Source organism: Anoplopoma fimbria, chromosome 5 (assembly GCF_027596085.1).
Source record: "Anoplopoma fimbria isolate UVic2021 breed Golden Eagle Sablefish chromosome 5, Afim_UVic_2022, whole genome shotgun sequence".
Classification (NCBI taxonomy): Eukaryota; Metazoa; Chordata; class Actinopteri; order Perciformes; family Anoplopomatidae; genus Anoplopoma; species Anoplopoma fimbria.
This window is the reverse complement of record NC_072453.1, coordinates 8806335-8820843: the sequence shown is the minus strand read 5'-3', so window position 1 is coordinate 8820843 and position 14509 is coordinate 8806335. Positions and strand designations below refer to the sequence as shown.

Sequence of the window (14509 nt, the reverse complement as noted above, 5' to 3'; positions counted from 1 at the left end):
CTCATCATCTGGAATTCAGCACCTTTTAAGCTCCATCTCTAAAATACATTATAATTTTCAAAACACAATGACTTTTGCCATTTGTTAGCTTTTTTTCCCATTTGCACCATAATTAAGACTTCAACTTAGCTGCTGATTATTTTCTCCATAATTATAGTACAGTTGAGAACCCCAAAATATTCAGTTTACTATCCCATAAGACAAAGAAAAGAAAAAACCCGACCATGTCTGAAATATTTGCTTGAAAATCGAATATATTACACAATCTAACATTTGATGTTCTATAGTTTGACACAAGACCCCATCTTGCATTCATCAAGCCTGCAAGATCCCCATTATCTCAGTGTGTAGGAGCCTTTTAGTTTTCAACACAAATTAGTTGGACTGCACTAATGAAATAAATCCTCCTCCTCAAGTTTTCTCAGATTTGCCAGACGAACACTTGAACAGATGGCTGGGCAGATAAATGCCTCCAACACATTTCATACTCGGGGTGAAGCTGATTTGGGGAATCAAGACAAGAAAAAAAAAGAAAATGAGACAAGGAAACGAATCAGAACGTATCATTACCCAACTCATTAGAACACTGTCTGTCGTTCCAATCAATTAGGCCTTTAATATAAATGTAAATGTAATCGGCTCCATGTAATTAACTGCGGGTGGGTTGCTAGACACAGAGGCATGGCTGTAGGCTTTAATTCATGGTGATTAGGTGAAGTGTTTGTTTTTCGAAGTCACAGGCGTCATGTTGGAGCTAAATAAGTTAGCTGCATTGTTTAGCCGGCGGAAGCAACCTGTCTGAGCCCGTCCTCTCCAGATGGAGAATCTGTCTCGGCGTTGCAGTCTGGTGAGTGGATATTAATGCACCTGACTGGTTGGCCTGAGGCTGTTTCCTCAACACGTTCAGCTCAGAGAGACAAATTAAGATAGAAATAAATGGATAGCTAAAGGCGGAGAATGACAAAGGAGACGGAGGAGAGCTAAAAGGAGGAGAGATAATGGTTTAGAATACAAAGGAATGGGGGTTTAACGAGCTCCTTCTCCTCCTGAGATGTGTTCACCTCTGAGGTTATCGGTTACTTCCTGTTGTGTCTACTCTGAAGACCTGTTAAGCTAAACAATCCAACCGCAAAACTGGGATTCCCCTTTCAGCCATGGCCGCTCTCCGTTGGTGAGTCGTTTGGGGGCTCTGAGAGGAGAAAATTCGATTGGACCTTTGGGATGCTGATCAATAAATCTTTACTGCAAGTGCTGATTTAAGCTTTGAGTGGGAGAAAACCCCCCAGACACCAGATACTGAGAACACCAGAGCAGTGTTGTTTGTTTGCTTTGGCTCAGTTTCAATGTGAAGATCTCTTCACACAAAAAGGTATATTTAAAGTGAATGCAGCATGCAAAATAAAAACAACTACATCCATAATGCTTCAAGTTAATCGCAACATTAGGTACATGTTTATCATTGAATTTTAATGCTCTAAAGACTATTGTACTGTATATGATTTGTATGTTCTTTTAGGAATTGTAATGCCCACGCATAGGTAGTCGATTGCATGTTGATATCGTCAAAGTTTGTTTATAGGGGGAAAAAAGGGCGTTGACGAACATATTGACATCATAATTTTTGTTGGACACTGTTTTTTAATCAAGGCTTTTAGTCTCCCATTTAAACCAAAGATCTGCTTGATACTCCAAATGCCAACCTCCGATTCTAAAAAGTGTAGCCAATGCTGTAGTGTCTTAAAGCTGCATTCTCTCTACTGACCAGCAGGGGGCGACTCCTCTGGTTGTATAGAAGTCTATGAGAAAATGACTCTACTTCTCTCTTGATTTATTCCCTCAGTAAACATTGTAAACATGAGTTTATGGTCTCAATCTGTAGTTTCAAGTCTTCTTCAATGCAGCATGATGTTCATTTAGTAAATTATGGTCCTATGTAGGGTCAAATAGACCATAAAGCAGGGTATGCTTTAGGGCGGGGCTACCTTGTGATTGACAGGTCTTTACCAGAGACGTATTCGGCGTCGCTACATCACTCCTCTGCAGTCCAAATATGGTTAATTATGTTCACTGGTTGCAAAAAGCCACCATGACAACAGACAAAATCCAAGATGGCGACGACGCAAATGCCGAACTTGAGGCCTCAAAACCGCACTCCACAAGTCCACTTCTCGTAAAGTTAAATGTGATGAATTAGCATGTAGCATCAACCCGAGTCAGTTCACATCCTCTGGGTTTACACCAGCTCAAACCCCCTGATATATGCATGCCTCTATGTCTGTATATGTGCATTATTTGTGTTTATCTACAGTACAGGTGGTTATGTACATGTTTATCTGTGTTTAATCGTGTGTCCTCCCCCCTCTCTCTCACTCTGTCCCAGGTGACCGGAGTGAGCGTGTCCCCTGGGAAGGACCAGCTGGTTGTGTTCCACACCAAGGACAGCAGGGATCTCGTGGTGTGCCTGCAGGGCATGGTGCCCGCCAACGAGAGCCGCATCGGGGAGCTGGTCGGCACCCTTCTCAGCCACTTCAAGAGGTAAGCGGTCGGGGAAACAACGGGCAACAGATAGAAGCTGAAGTACTAATTTATCTACCGATACCTTGGTATTTTCAACTGTTGACATGGTGGTGAATCTCTTGAAGTGGCCCTATTATGCTTTTCCACTTTTTCCCTCTTCTTTAGTGTGTTATATATATTTTTGTACATGTAAAAGGTCTGTAGAGTGTAAAACCTGAAGTCCACGCCTAAAAGGAGTTACCCTCCCCCTCAGAAGCTCCTGAGCTCCTGAAACGGCTCCATTGAATTCTCTCTTTCACTTCCGTAACTTTATGAGTTCATAATGTTACATTATGAGGTCATAATGTAACTTTATGAGGTCATAATGTTACATAAGTGACGTAAAACTCCTTCAGGCAAGTTTGGCCCTCAAACAACTAAAGAGAGAGACGGAGCTGGAGCTCTGGAGGAAGAGTTTTTTGAAATGTGAAACATTGACCAATCATAACAGAGCGGGCTAGCTGACCAATCAGAGCAGACTTTGCTTTCTGGAGGGAGGAGCAAGCGCTACAACGGAGCGTTTCAGAGAGAGGGTGAGAAGAAGTGCTGCAGGACAGCCAGGATGAGAAAAACAAGGAGGATTATGAGCATTAATGCATGTAAACATGTTGTAACTGTAACTTGAGATAAAAAATATGCACCCGGAAAATAGCATAATAGGGTCTGTTTAAAACATGGACTGTAGTTTGCTGATTAAAATGACCTTTGGCACTAAGGGGAATGTAGAGGCATCCTCATATTTTTACTTATTTATTTACTGCAAGAGCATATTGTCCCCTCTTTAACCCAGTGCATTTTATTTAGTTCAACTTCCAGCAGTATTACAGAACAGCATGTAGTCTAAAGTAACAAGGACATCTCTGTACAAGTGATAAAAACCTTCTCTCACGGTGTCAAATCCAACAGTATTGGCCCAGATGTGTGATATTGACGGATTTGACCTGTTGCAGGAGGATTATGGGGCAGATAGAGTGCACTGTCCTCACTTGAACCCTAATATTATTTTAATCTGAGCTCTGCGATCTCTCCAGGACAGGATACTGTGAAGGCCGGCGTTCATAAAATAGTTAAATGCATAAAAGAGACATATTACATGTAAAATGTAATATTTTTTTAAATATACTTTTACCACTTTAAGACATTTTAAGATTGGGCACAAATAACAACCAATTGAATTCAATCTAATGAATATTTAATTTGTTGTGTAGGTAAATCTAAAAACTGAGTGAAACTACGTTGTAAGTGTTTTGTGAAAAGAGACTCTATGCATGTAACAAGAGGAAGACATACCTTAATTGTGACCATTTAAATTTATTTTGAAAGGAAACTATAAATGGAAAATTTACATTAACTCCTGACAAGCCCAAAAACTGACGCTAGAAGGAAACTTAAGCATCAAAAGTTGTAGCGTAGGGGCACTGAACAAGCGTTGGTATTTGACCAGTTGGGAGTCTTAAGATATGAGGGAGTATCTCTTCTTTGTGTTCAATTTATTTTTTATTTGAGATCAGTTCACATGAGGTTGGTCTCACTGCAGTAAACCTGCACGTCTTTCCCACTCACCATCAGGAAAATATTGTCCTTGTTGTCCTCATTTCACTCTTTCTTTGTACGTTTTAAAGGGTTCAAATGATCCTCCAGCTCGAGTTAAGTAAGAAGCTGTCACATGCTATTAATTGTGTTGTATAACAATATTTAACCAGTGTTAACGAGTACCGTTTCCTCTCAGTACAAGCAGCTTACACATGGTTTATAGCTATACATCAGCAGGAAACGTTTGACTCCTTGAATTAAATATTTCTTCTCACAACCTCCCTAAAGAAAAAGTCTAAAACGGTAGCTCCAGCAGAAACGTGGGTGAATGAAGTGATTTCATGCATGACTTTCATCCTGTGGTTTAATCCCAGGGGAGGATGACTCTGTCACTTTAGCTCACATTAATATACACACACATACCCAAAAAGGAAACAAAATGCTCTTTAAATGTTAAGAAAATCCCCATAATATTAAACCTGAGGAGGTACATAAAAGCTGTGGGTCTGTCTGATGTTTTGTAGAGAACTGTAAGTCCTGCTTTAGTGCTTCAGGGTCGTGTTTGTTGACTGGAAGGACCGTTGGATGTCAGAGGGGTTCAGCTTCTTTTTTATGTTTTCTGCAGACTGAAAAAGTTACTTGTGCTTGTCGAAAAAACTTTATAAGACTGATTGGGATTGATTTGTCATTAAATCCAACTGTAGTGCTAAAGATAACTAGATTCCCCTCCTTCCTGTTTCATTCCCTGGTTTATCCTGTGAGCCATACATTGTTTTGTTTAGACCTAATAACTGAGTGATTCTGTTAAGTCTGTTGTTGCACCAGGCAGAAAGCACCATAGTTGGAAAGTAAAGCCTCTGCAGAAGTGTCTTAAACTGCAGTTCCTTTGATTACAACATGATGAAGTGGCTTTAGAAATTCTCAACATCTCAACATTGTTTTGGGGGTTTTTTTCTCCTCAAGATGTAATTGTTGTCATCGCTAATTTCTATTAATTCTAATTTGGATTTTAGTGCATTAAAATACAGTTTATTACCAAGACTAAGAGTCTCCAATGATGCAAACTGCTCTGTGAGGCTTCACGCTGACAGTGACAATGCTAATGTTGCATCTCACCATTCTACTTTAGCATTTTAACATGCTAACATTTGCAAATTAGTGCAAAACAGAAAGGGGAAGCTCAAGTTTATAATTAGTTTTGCAGGTATTTGCTCATTTAAAGTCATTAAAGTCAGACGTTCCATATAAAATAACAAATGTCAGCGTCTCAGTGGCTTAGAGGCAAAGTCAGGGGCGCCCTTAAGTGATTAGGATTCATCCTCTGGGGAGCATGAACAACATTTTATTGTAGTCCATCCAATAGATGTGGAGATTTATTTCAGTATCTAACCATCTTTGCCAAACTATCGATTTCTCAGCTCCAGGAACAGCAAACATAAATCCCAAATCCACATAAAACATCCCCTCACCAAGAACAATGTCCACACCAAAACTCCTTCAATCTAAAATAAACAATCAATCTTGTTATAAAGTAATCTCACTAATTAATCTGATATTGAGCTGTGGAAGATTTCCATCAAAAACATTGCGGTAAATTCAGAATTGTTAAACTAATTTGTTGTTAAATATAATTTGCTGCTCTGATTGCAGTTTTAATGACGTGTTTGCAAATCACAACATCTCTTAATTTGACTAATGATTGAACTGATTGCACAATAGTCTGGCACATGTATTGATTTGTCTGTTTATGTGTGTCTCTCTGTGTGTGTATTATTGTGTGTGTGTGTGTGTGAGAGAGAGAGAGAGAGAGAGAGAGAGAGAGAGAGAGAGAGAGAGAGAGAGAGAGGGTTTGTGTATGCAGACAGATCTGTCTGCTTATCTTTGGGTTTGTGTATGCAGACAGATCTGTCTGCTTGTCTTGTGTGTGTGTGTGTGTGTGTGTGTGTGTGTGTGTGTGTGTGTGTGTGTGTGTGTGTGAGTAGCTTCATTGGTGTGTAGCAGAAGTGTGCCTTTGCTCGCCACCCTGCGATGGTATCTCTCCATTGTGGAGCCCATTTTCTCTGTAGGTGTCGGGCTGAGAAAGGCCCGGGCCTCCTGTAATGAACCTCCATGTGTGTCGCATGCCGACTCATCCATCACCGAAACAACACTGACAGAACAAAGAGCACGCCGGCACGTGCAGCAATGTGTGTGTGTGTGTGTGTGTGTGTGTGTGTGTGTGTGTGTGTTGTGTGTGTGTGTGTTTGTGAATTCCTCAGAGGTAAATCTACATGAGGCCGTGCTGGCGTTTTGTGTGTCGCCGCCGCGTGATCCTCCTCATGCAGCGTCCCCACCGCTGCAGCTCCCTGTTGATGTGGCTTTAACCTTTATCTCTCCTTCAACATGCTGTACAGTGCACAATATGCACAGCAGTGAGCGGGGGAGACGGGGGGGAAGGGGGGCAGCTTACAGCAGCAACAAAAGCAACACTTCATCCTCCTCTAAGTGACAGCGAGGCCGAAGCAGAGTGACGCCGCCGCCGGGAATGAACCCGCTCCTCGTCGTAGGCGGGACTGGATGCTCGAGTTTCTGACTGTTTCTAAATCTGTTTGGCGTTTTAAGCTTTTTGAATTCTGATTTCGGAGTGGTTTTAATCTTTTAATTTTTAATTTTTACACAGTGTCAAGGCCGCTTCTGTTTTTTATTCATTTTTTAAAACAGAAACTTCGCCAAGTTGCTTCGGACTGAAGTGATGCAGAGATTTCGACACAGGAGAAGATAACCCTCTTATCGACCACGACGCACCAATTGTCTAGAGAAATACAGAAATACTTCCTTCTTATTTTGCATAAAAGGGAGGCGGGGATTAGATTCCCATGCCTTCAGCCTCTCCTCCTCCCTTTCTCCCCCCCCATCCTCCTTTCTCCCTTCTCCCTTCCTTCATGCCTTTTTTTCCAACTTCCTATTTTTGACTGTTTTCCCTTTTGTACATCTCAGTCTCACGAACCCCTCGGAAACCCCCCTCCACTCTCTCATCTCTCTCTCTCTCTCTCTCTCTCTCTCTCGATCCCCCCCCCCCTTTCCTCCCCTGGCTCCCCTCCTGCTTCATTTCTGGAGAGGAGGCGATGAAATATTTAAGGCAGTGCTGCTGTTGAGGCCTATATTTAGAAGAGACAGAGCCACCACCCCTAACTCTCTCTGTCTCTCTAGTGTGTACTGTGTGTGTGTGTGTGTGTGTGTGTGTGTGTGTGTGTGTGTGTGTGTGTGTGTGTGTGTGTGTGTGTGTGTGTGTGTGTGTGTGTGTGTGTGTGTGTGTGTGTGTGTGTGTGTGTGTGTGTGTGTGTGTGTGTGTGTTGACATGCAGCGACTGCAGCACTCCCACCGCTCGCTGTCAGAACAGCAGAGCCGACACTCTCCATCTCTTCACGCACAAAAAATTCTCAAATAGTGGGAGAACATGTTCCTGTTTGAAACAGGACTTTAGAGACAAGTCTTTATTCCCAATTTACCCAGATGTTATGAATATATTCATCATGTTTTGATAAGATGTCTCTCTGGTTTCAGATCTCTTCTTATTTGCTTGTTGATGCTTTTTGCTGTTAGTCAAACTGGACTCTTCCTACATGTTAGTATGTTGTCTTTATAACCAAATCAACCTTATTAAAACAACAAAAGCACAAGGAAGTATCTCTTCTCTTGTGTTTATTTCATTTGAGATCAGTTCACATGAGGTTAGTCTCACTGCAGTAAATGCGTTCCCACTTACCATCAGGAAAATATTGATCTTGTTGTGCTCACTTCACTCTCTCTCTGTACGTTTTTAAAATGGTTTAAATTATCCTCAAATGAGCTCAAGTCACAATATTTAACAAGTGTTAACGAGTACCGTTTCCTCTCAGTACAAGCAGCTTACACATGGTTTATAGCTACACATCACCAGGAAACGTTTGACTCCTTGAATTAAATATTTCTTCTCACAACCTAAAACGGTAGCTCCAGCAGAAACGTGGGTGAATGAAGTGATTTCATGCATGACTTTCATCCTGTGGTTTAATCCCAGGGGAGGATGACTCTGTCACCTTAGCTCACATTAATATACACACACATACCCAAAAAGGAAACAAAATGCTCTTTAAAAAATCCCCATAATATTAAACCTGAGGAGGTACATACAAGCTGTGGGTCTGTCTGATGTTTTGTAGAGAACTGTAAGTCCTGCTTTAGTGCTTCAGGGTCGTGTTTGTTGACTGGAAGGACCGTTGGATGTCAGAGGGGTTCAGCTTCTTTCTTCTGTTTGCTGCAGAGAGAGAAAGTTGCTGGTGCTGGTAGAACTTTTTGTCCTTGATAACCAAACATCCTCTCTCCTGAAAATGGAGAGACTTCTTTTTTCGGCCAGCCAGCAACATGACCTAAGAAATGAACTGATCTTAACTAATAATGAGCTTATTTGTAAAGCAGATTTGAGGATAGGGCCCATAAACCGGACCTTTACAGGGTCCATGTCTGATGTTACTGAAGGATTGACAACTTGTGGGACGGCATTATCTCTTTCATCTTGTAAACGATGGTCCAGTGTATCTTTACAATAAAGAAGATTTGAAGGAAGCATTGAAGCACCTTTTATTTAGCAATTAGAGAAAACAACCACCTCTCATTCAATCGGTTAAGTTAAGATTTGACCACAATGATGACCCAATATGTTCAAATGTCTTCTGACTTCACATTGAATCTTTGAATAGAAAACTCAATCTATCATTTCTATTTCTTCTAATTCATTTTACCAACATTTCCCTTCCTCTATCGCACACTTCCCCTCGGCTTCACTAATTTCCCACTGAGATCTAATAGTAAAAATAGCTCCATGTTGAATTATTCATTCTCACAGGTGGTGCTCTGCAGTTTAAAAGATTCCCCTCCATCAAATGCAACAAAACATCAGTCTGATGCAGAAATATTCTTACTACTAAAGAATAGTGGGATGTTTTTATCAGGTCAAAGTGAGGTTAGATGTCTTTAGATCATGTTAATGTTGTGCAGAGTGTGTTGTGTTTACAGCACGTTTTCTCTCTCTCTGTTTGTGTCAGTCACAACGTTTCCCCCTGACCGACTCCTGTAAATCCCCGGTTCACATAATCTGCTCTCTCTTCACGCCGTTGTTGTGTCCGTGTTGTGTAATCGGCTGGAATTGGTTTCTTAGAAAAAACACAGGATTGTTTCTGTAGCAACAGCTAGGTTTAGGCTCCACCGACTGCTGTCAGTGTCCACAGTGACTAATGAAAAAACCCTGTGTGTGTGTGTGTGTGTGTGTGTGTGTGTGTGTGTGTGTGTGTGTGTGTGTGTGTGTGTGTGTGTGTGTGTGTGTGTGTGTGTGTGTGTGTGTGTGTGTGTGTGTGTGTGTGTGTGTGTGTGTGTGTGTGTCAGGAGTCATTGACAGGATTTTATTAACCCCTTGCTTGCTGTCCACTGTGTGCATGTTGGTGCATGGAGCTGATTTATGGTTTTAGTGCTGACATGGTTGATTTATTAAAGGTTGGACAGAACACTTTAATGAAATGAATGATCTTGGGTATCATTTAAATATGTTTATTATTAGGTACAATAGACCTGACTTTCAGTATCCTTTTTTTTTTTAATACCTTACTTTGAGAAATATTGAATACATTTTCTATAAACAATATTTTTTATTTTTTTATTTAACACAAACAAGTGTGTTGGTGTTGACCAATCACAAGCAACTGTACTAAAGCTTTTCTTAAATTAGAAGTCTAAACACAAAAATGTGTACAATTTTGAGGTACACATTTTTTTAGGTACACATACCAACTGACAAATTGGTGATGAGTGAGTTCAGAAGGGTGGTGCATTGTTTATGTTTTCATATTGGGTTAGGTAATAATGAGTGGGACTGAAAATGATAAAGTTCTATGTAAGCAAGAATAATATTGTTATTATTACATGACATTTTTAGTGTTTTATAGATATTTGACACCCAGCTTGAAACTGGGACTTTACCAGACAACAGAGAACATTTTAATGGACTTCCATAAAATAGTTCGACCCAACTGGTTCGTGTTTGGATGTGTTTTGCAACCTAATGTTGCTCTTTAAGCTGCGTAACCACACAATGATAATGTAATTCATCTCCATACTGTACTGAAAGTAATGGAGACTAATGGCTGCCTGGGATCAGGGATGCATAATCCAATATCTCCCTTCTAATGCAAACAGACACACAGACGTACTGCCATCTGTAAAACCACTAAGATTAGAAAATTAAAAACAAGGTATTTTTTGTTTTGTGTTTCTCACACCAGTTATCATTTTGTCAACTTTTTTTTGCAACCACTGGATTAGGCAATAGTTAAATAAATCAAGATTGTTGCAGCCCTTGCAGGTGATTTACTCTTGAGGCCCTCAGTGAGCATGAGGACGTTTACCTCTCTCATATCCGTCTTCAAGCGTCGGCTCGTACTTTTTCTGTCTCACACTCCTACATAACCTCTGCCACCGCCCTTTTGTCCTTCTCTGTCTCCTTCCCACACACTCTCTTTATTCCTCTCCTTCACCCCCCCCCCCCCCCCCCTCCTCACCCTCCTCTTCCCCCTCTCTACAGTATGAGTCAGCAGACGGTGCAGTACACAGGCCTTCATTGATCTGTCAGAGTGATGCGGTCATATTCTGTTCCTGCCTTTGCCTCCTGTCTTCCTTTCCCTGAAGACCTGAACGTTTAGCCTTCCCCCTTCTCCCCATCTTCTACTCCTCCCCCCCGTCTCCTCCTGACACTGCAGAAGGGATTTGGGGGAGTGTTAAGCCGAACTGCTTTAAGGCTGAGGAAGGAAAAAAAGTGTTAGTGAGAGTTTGTCAGGAATAGTGAGCCAAGAGGGAAGGAGGTGAGATCGAGGTGGAAGGACGAGATGGGAAAAAAAAAAAAGATTTGGAGATGTTGGGGATTAAACACTTGTACCTCTCACACAAAGGGACTCGCATCCGTCTGTCAGCCTCAGACATGTTGGCGTCAGTGTGCTTTGTTCATTTCTCCGCGTAACGCTTCATCATCTCCCTCCACAGATTTATAAAGGACTGTTAAATTGTTAAATGAGGACTAAACGACCATTTTCACATGTGTGCAGATTCATTATAGATTGTTTTATTTGATTTTTTCCCCTACTCTTCCATAATCTCTTATTTTGAAGGAGATGGTGAGATTGAGAGTGTGTAACTAACAGCTATGTAATTCTATGTTTACAGCATTGATTGAAGTCCCTGATTGGGTTTGGATGTGTTTTGTAAAAAATTTGAAGAGTTCCAGCACTTTCAAGCCAAAATATTAGCTGCGTTACCACACTATGATAATGTCATCTATCTCCATACTGTACAGAAAGTAATGGAAACCAATGGCTGCCTGGAATCAGGGATCCATTGATCCAACATTTTCTCTTGTGATACCTCAAGTTAAACTGAGTACTGATCCTATAACAGTGCTTGTGTGCTAAATATACATCAAAATCCTCTAAAACACAGAGAAAAATGATACGCAGTTATGTGAAGTACAAAAAAGAAATATGCTCCTTTAAATCAAATAAGGCCATCCATCCATTAATGTCGTTTTTCTTTTTTAAAGAATTACATCTGTTGCCTGAGTGTTTAAATATTTAATAGCAACAAACCGTTAAATAAATGTGTAAAGTGTATTTTCTGTTATAGCTGATGGATTCACTAACATTATTTATAACAGTAAGATAAAAGGAGGAGAAGAGAAGAGAGAGATGCTGCCTTTGTCTTCTTCACCAAGGTCACCTTTTCTGCTGAATCAAATATTTCCGAGTGATAGAAGTGGGCTCCTCTCTCTCTCTCCTCTCTCTCCTCCTCCTTCCCTCCTTCTCTATTTCCTCTTTCTCCATTAATCACCCTCCCCACTGCTGCCCCCCCCCGCCCCCTCTTGTTTTTCACTCCACACTCTGCTTCTCCTCATCCTCCCTCCCTCCTTCTGCCTCCTCCCCTCCCATCCTCTCTCTCTGCTTCCTTTCTGGGGCGCTGCGGATGCAGTTCCCATGGCAACCGTTGGATCCGTGTTTTGTCTGATACGTATGCGATCCATTAATAACCCTGTTGGCTGGAGATAATAGCGGCACATCTCGTCCCAGAGTGTAGAATAGAAGAGGGGGAAAAAACTGTGAGAGGAATGTAAAGATTAGAGAGAGAGAGAAAGATGATGAACAAGAGAGGAAATCAGCACAATCTTGTATTTTAGCTTTCCTCTGAAGGCATTCAGTCCTCTATACATTGTTCTGTCAAGAGCCAAATGTCTCTACAACTGCTGTTTTTAGACATCATTTTACATTTAAGAATTTGGCTGCTTTTGTTAATTAAAAAAAGGATTTTGTTGAACATTTCTCAATGTATGGCATCAAAAAAAGGAATTGTTTAGTATCAACAACAAGGTTAACAAAATGACAAAAGTCCCTTTCTTTGTGCAGCCTTCTCTTTAGTCACCAAAGGGTCTTGAGAGGATAATCTGTCTGCATAGTCGTTATATAACTTCCAATTTCCAAAAGTCAAGTTGCAATGCGAGTTCACAAATTCCCTCACACACACACACACACATATAAATGCGACCGGTACGCACACTCAAGAGTCATTGTTATGTGGGCCAGCGGGAGAGTCCTGCCTGTCTCATTGGCACCGTGCTGCAGCCAGGGGGGGGGAGGATGGGTGATGGATGGCGACCAGCCAATCCAGCGTGTGTGTGTGTGTGTGTGTGTGTGTGTGTGTGTGTGTGTGTGTGTGTGTGTGTGTGTGTGTGTGTGTGTGTGTGTGTGTGTGTGTGTGTGTGTGTGTGTGTGTGTGTGTGTGTGTGACTGTGTAAGTACATATTAGAGATAATACTTGAATGTGTGAGATTGTGTCAGAGGTTGTGTATGGATGAATGAGTGTGAATATGACCCACTTTTCCACCGCAGCGAGCCCCGAATCATCAGCGTTTCTTTCTCCCAGCAGAGGGTGTTGACCTTTCTGACTGGACCATGTTGTGTTTTCATTATGAGGCAGAAGCACAGACGCTGGCATACGCTTGAGAAACAGATGACTGAGTGGAATATAAGGTTTTCAGAGTGAAACAATAACTTTATTAGTCCATCAGTGACTGACTCAAACTGTTAAGATTAGTGATTCAAAAAAATGACTCATAAATATCTCCACAAAACTTCACCAGCTGGTTACTTACATTAAGACAATTATGCTTTGTATTAAAAGTTTTCTAAAATTTTAGGTTTAAATATCGTAATTAGGCATTTTGTCTTTTAAATAAGTGGGGTTTTTTATACATTACCCCCCAAAAAATCTGATTATTAGATAAAGCCAGGTTCCAAATTATTGTTTCATTTTGTTGACATATTGGAGCCAAAGGTTTTTGCAGAGGGAATTTGGATATTTTTTTTTATCATTACATAGATCAGAATATACGGCCATAAAAAAATCTAAATTCTCCATGTCTTTAGTAATAAAATGTTGTATAAATCAGGCTATGAATGATTTATCAACAAACCCCTCTGTGAAAACCTTCAGAATTTAGAGAGGGATGAAACTGTAAAGTTTGGTGTATGTAAGAGCTGCTGAAGTGGAGGTTTCTGGATCAGAGTCTGAGAAAAAACACATTTAGAGAAAACGGCCTTTAAATATATTTATCGTAAAATGACATATATTTTGAAGACACTACAGGTGAATAGGGTAAAAAAACAAAAACTGATATATATCATCATGAAACTTCCCTATTTGATGAACTACATTAAGACAATTATTTTTTGTATTACAAGTTTTCTTAAATGTTATGTTTAAATATGCAAATGAGGCATTACCTAATGCTAACTGTTGGGGAATTAAGGAGAAATCTACAGATGCAAATAGACAACGTAGTTAAATAAACACCTAAATGTGTATTTTGGATGTTTTCTATCTACTAGTCTGATAGAAGATTCTAAAAATTGACAAGTGCATGAAAAACCGTTTTTGCCTGTTGTGTCTCACCTAAATTTAATTTGGGTTTTGCAACATCAAGAGATCACCTTGGGCTCTGAGAAATTGAGATTTGTCTCTATTTTCTAACATTTTATAGATCAAACGTTCCCAGAAACCTGCTGATAGATCTGAAGTATCATCTTTTTCCCAGCAGTCATCTGAGCAGCTAACTGTTCTAAAGATCATAACATCCTCCAGCTTTGCAATAATGCGTGAAATCTCATGATACATGAGAACAAAATTGCCCTGTTGTAATTAGCTCTGACCGCCTGACAGATTCTACACTCGGGGAGAGATTCATTAAGCCTCATTTCAGACGGGAGGAGATAAAAGTGTCGCTGGATTTACTAAAGTTCACCCTCTTTATGAGGATCAGTTTTGCATGGGAAATTATCTCCCTCTGAAGTTTAATTGCAGCCTCAGTTGT

General features: G+C 40.6%; 1 protein-coding gene across 1 annotated transcript in view; it reads left to right on the top strand.

Annotated features, from left to right (window-relative positions):
* myo1d (myosin 1D) overlaps window positions 1-14509 on the top strand; it is a 103386-nt gene that overhangs the window by 71774 nt on the left and 17103 nt on the right. Inside the window, exon 21 of the mRNA XM_054598522.1 lies at window positions 2381-2535. Within this exon, the coding sequence (XP_054454497.1) occupies window positions 2381-2535 (155 nt within the window). The remainder of the gene's footprint in view (window positions 1-2380; window positions 2536-14509) is intronic.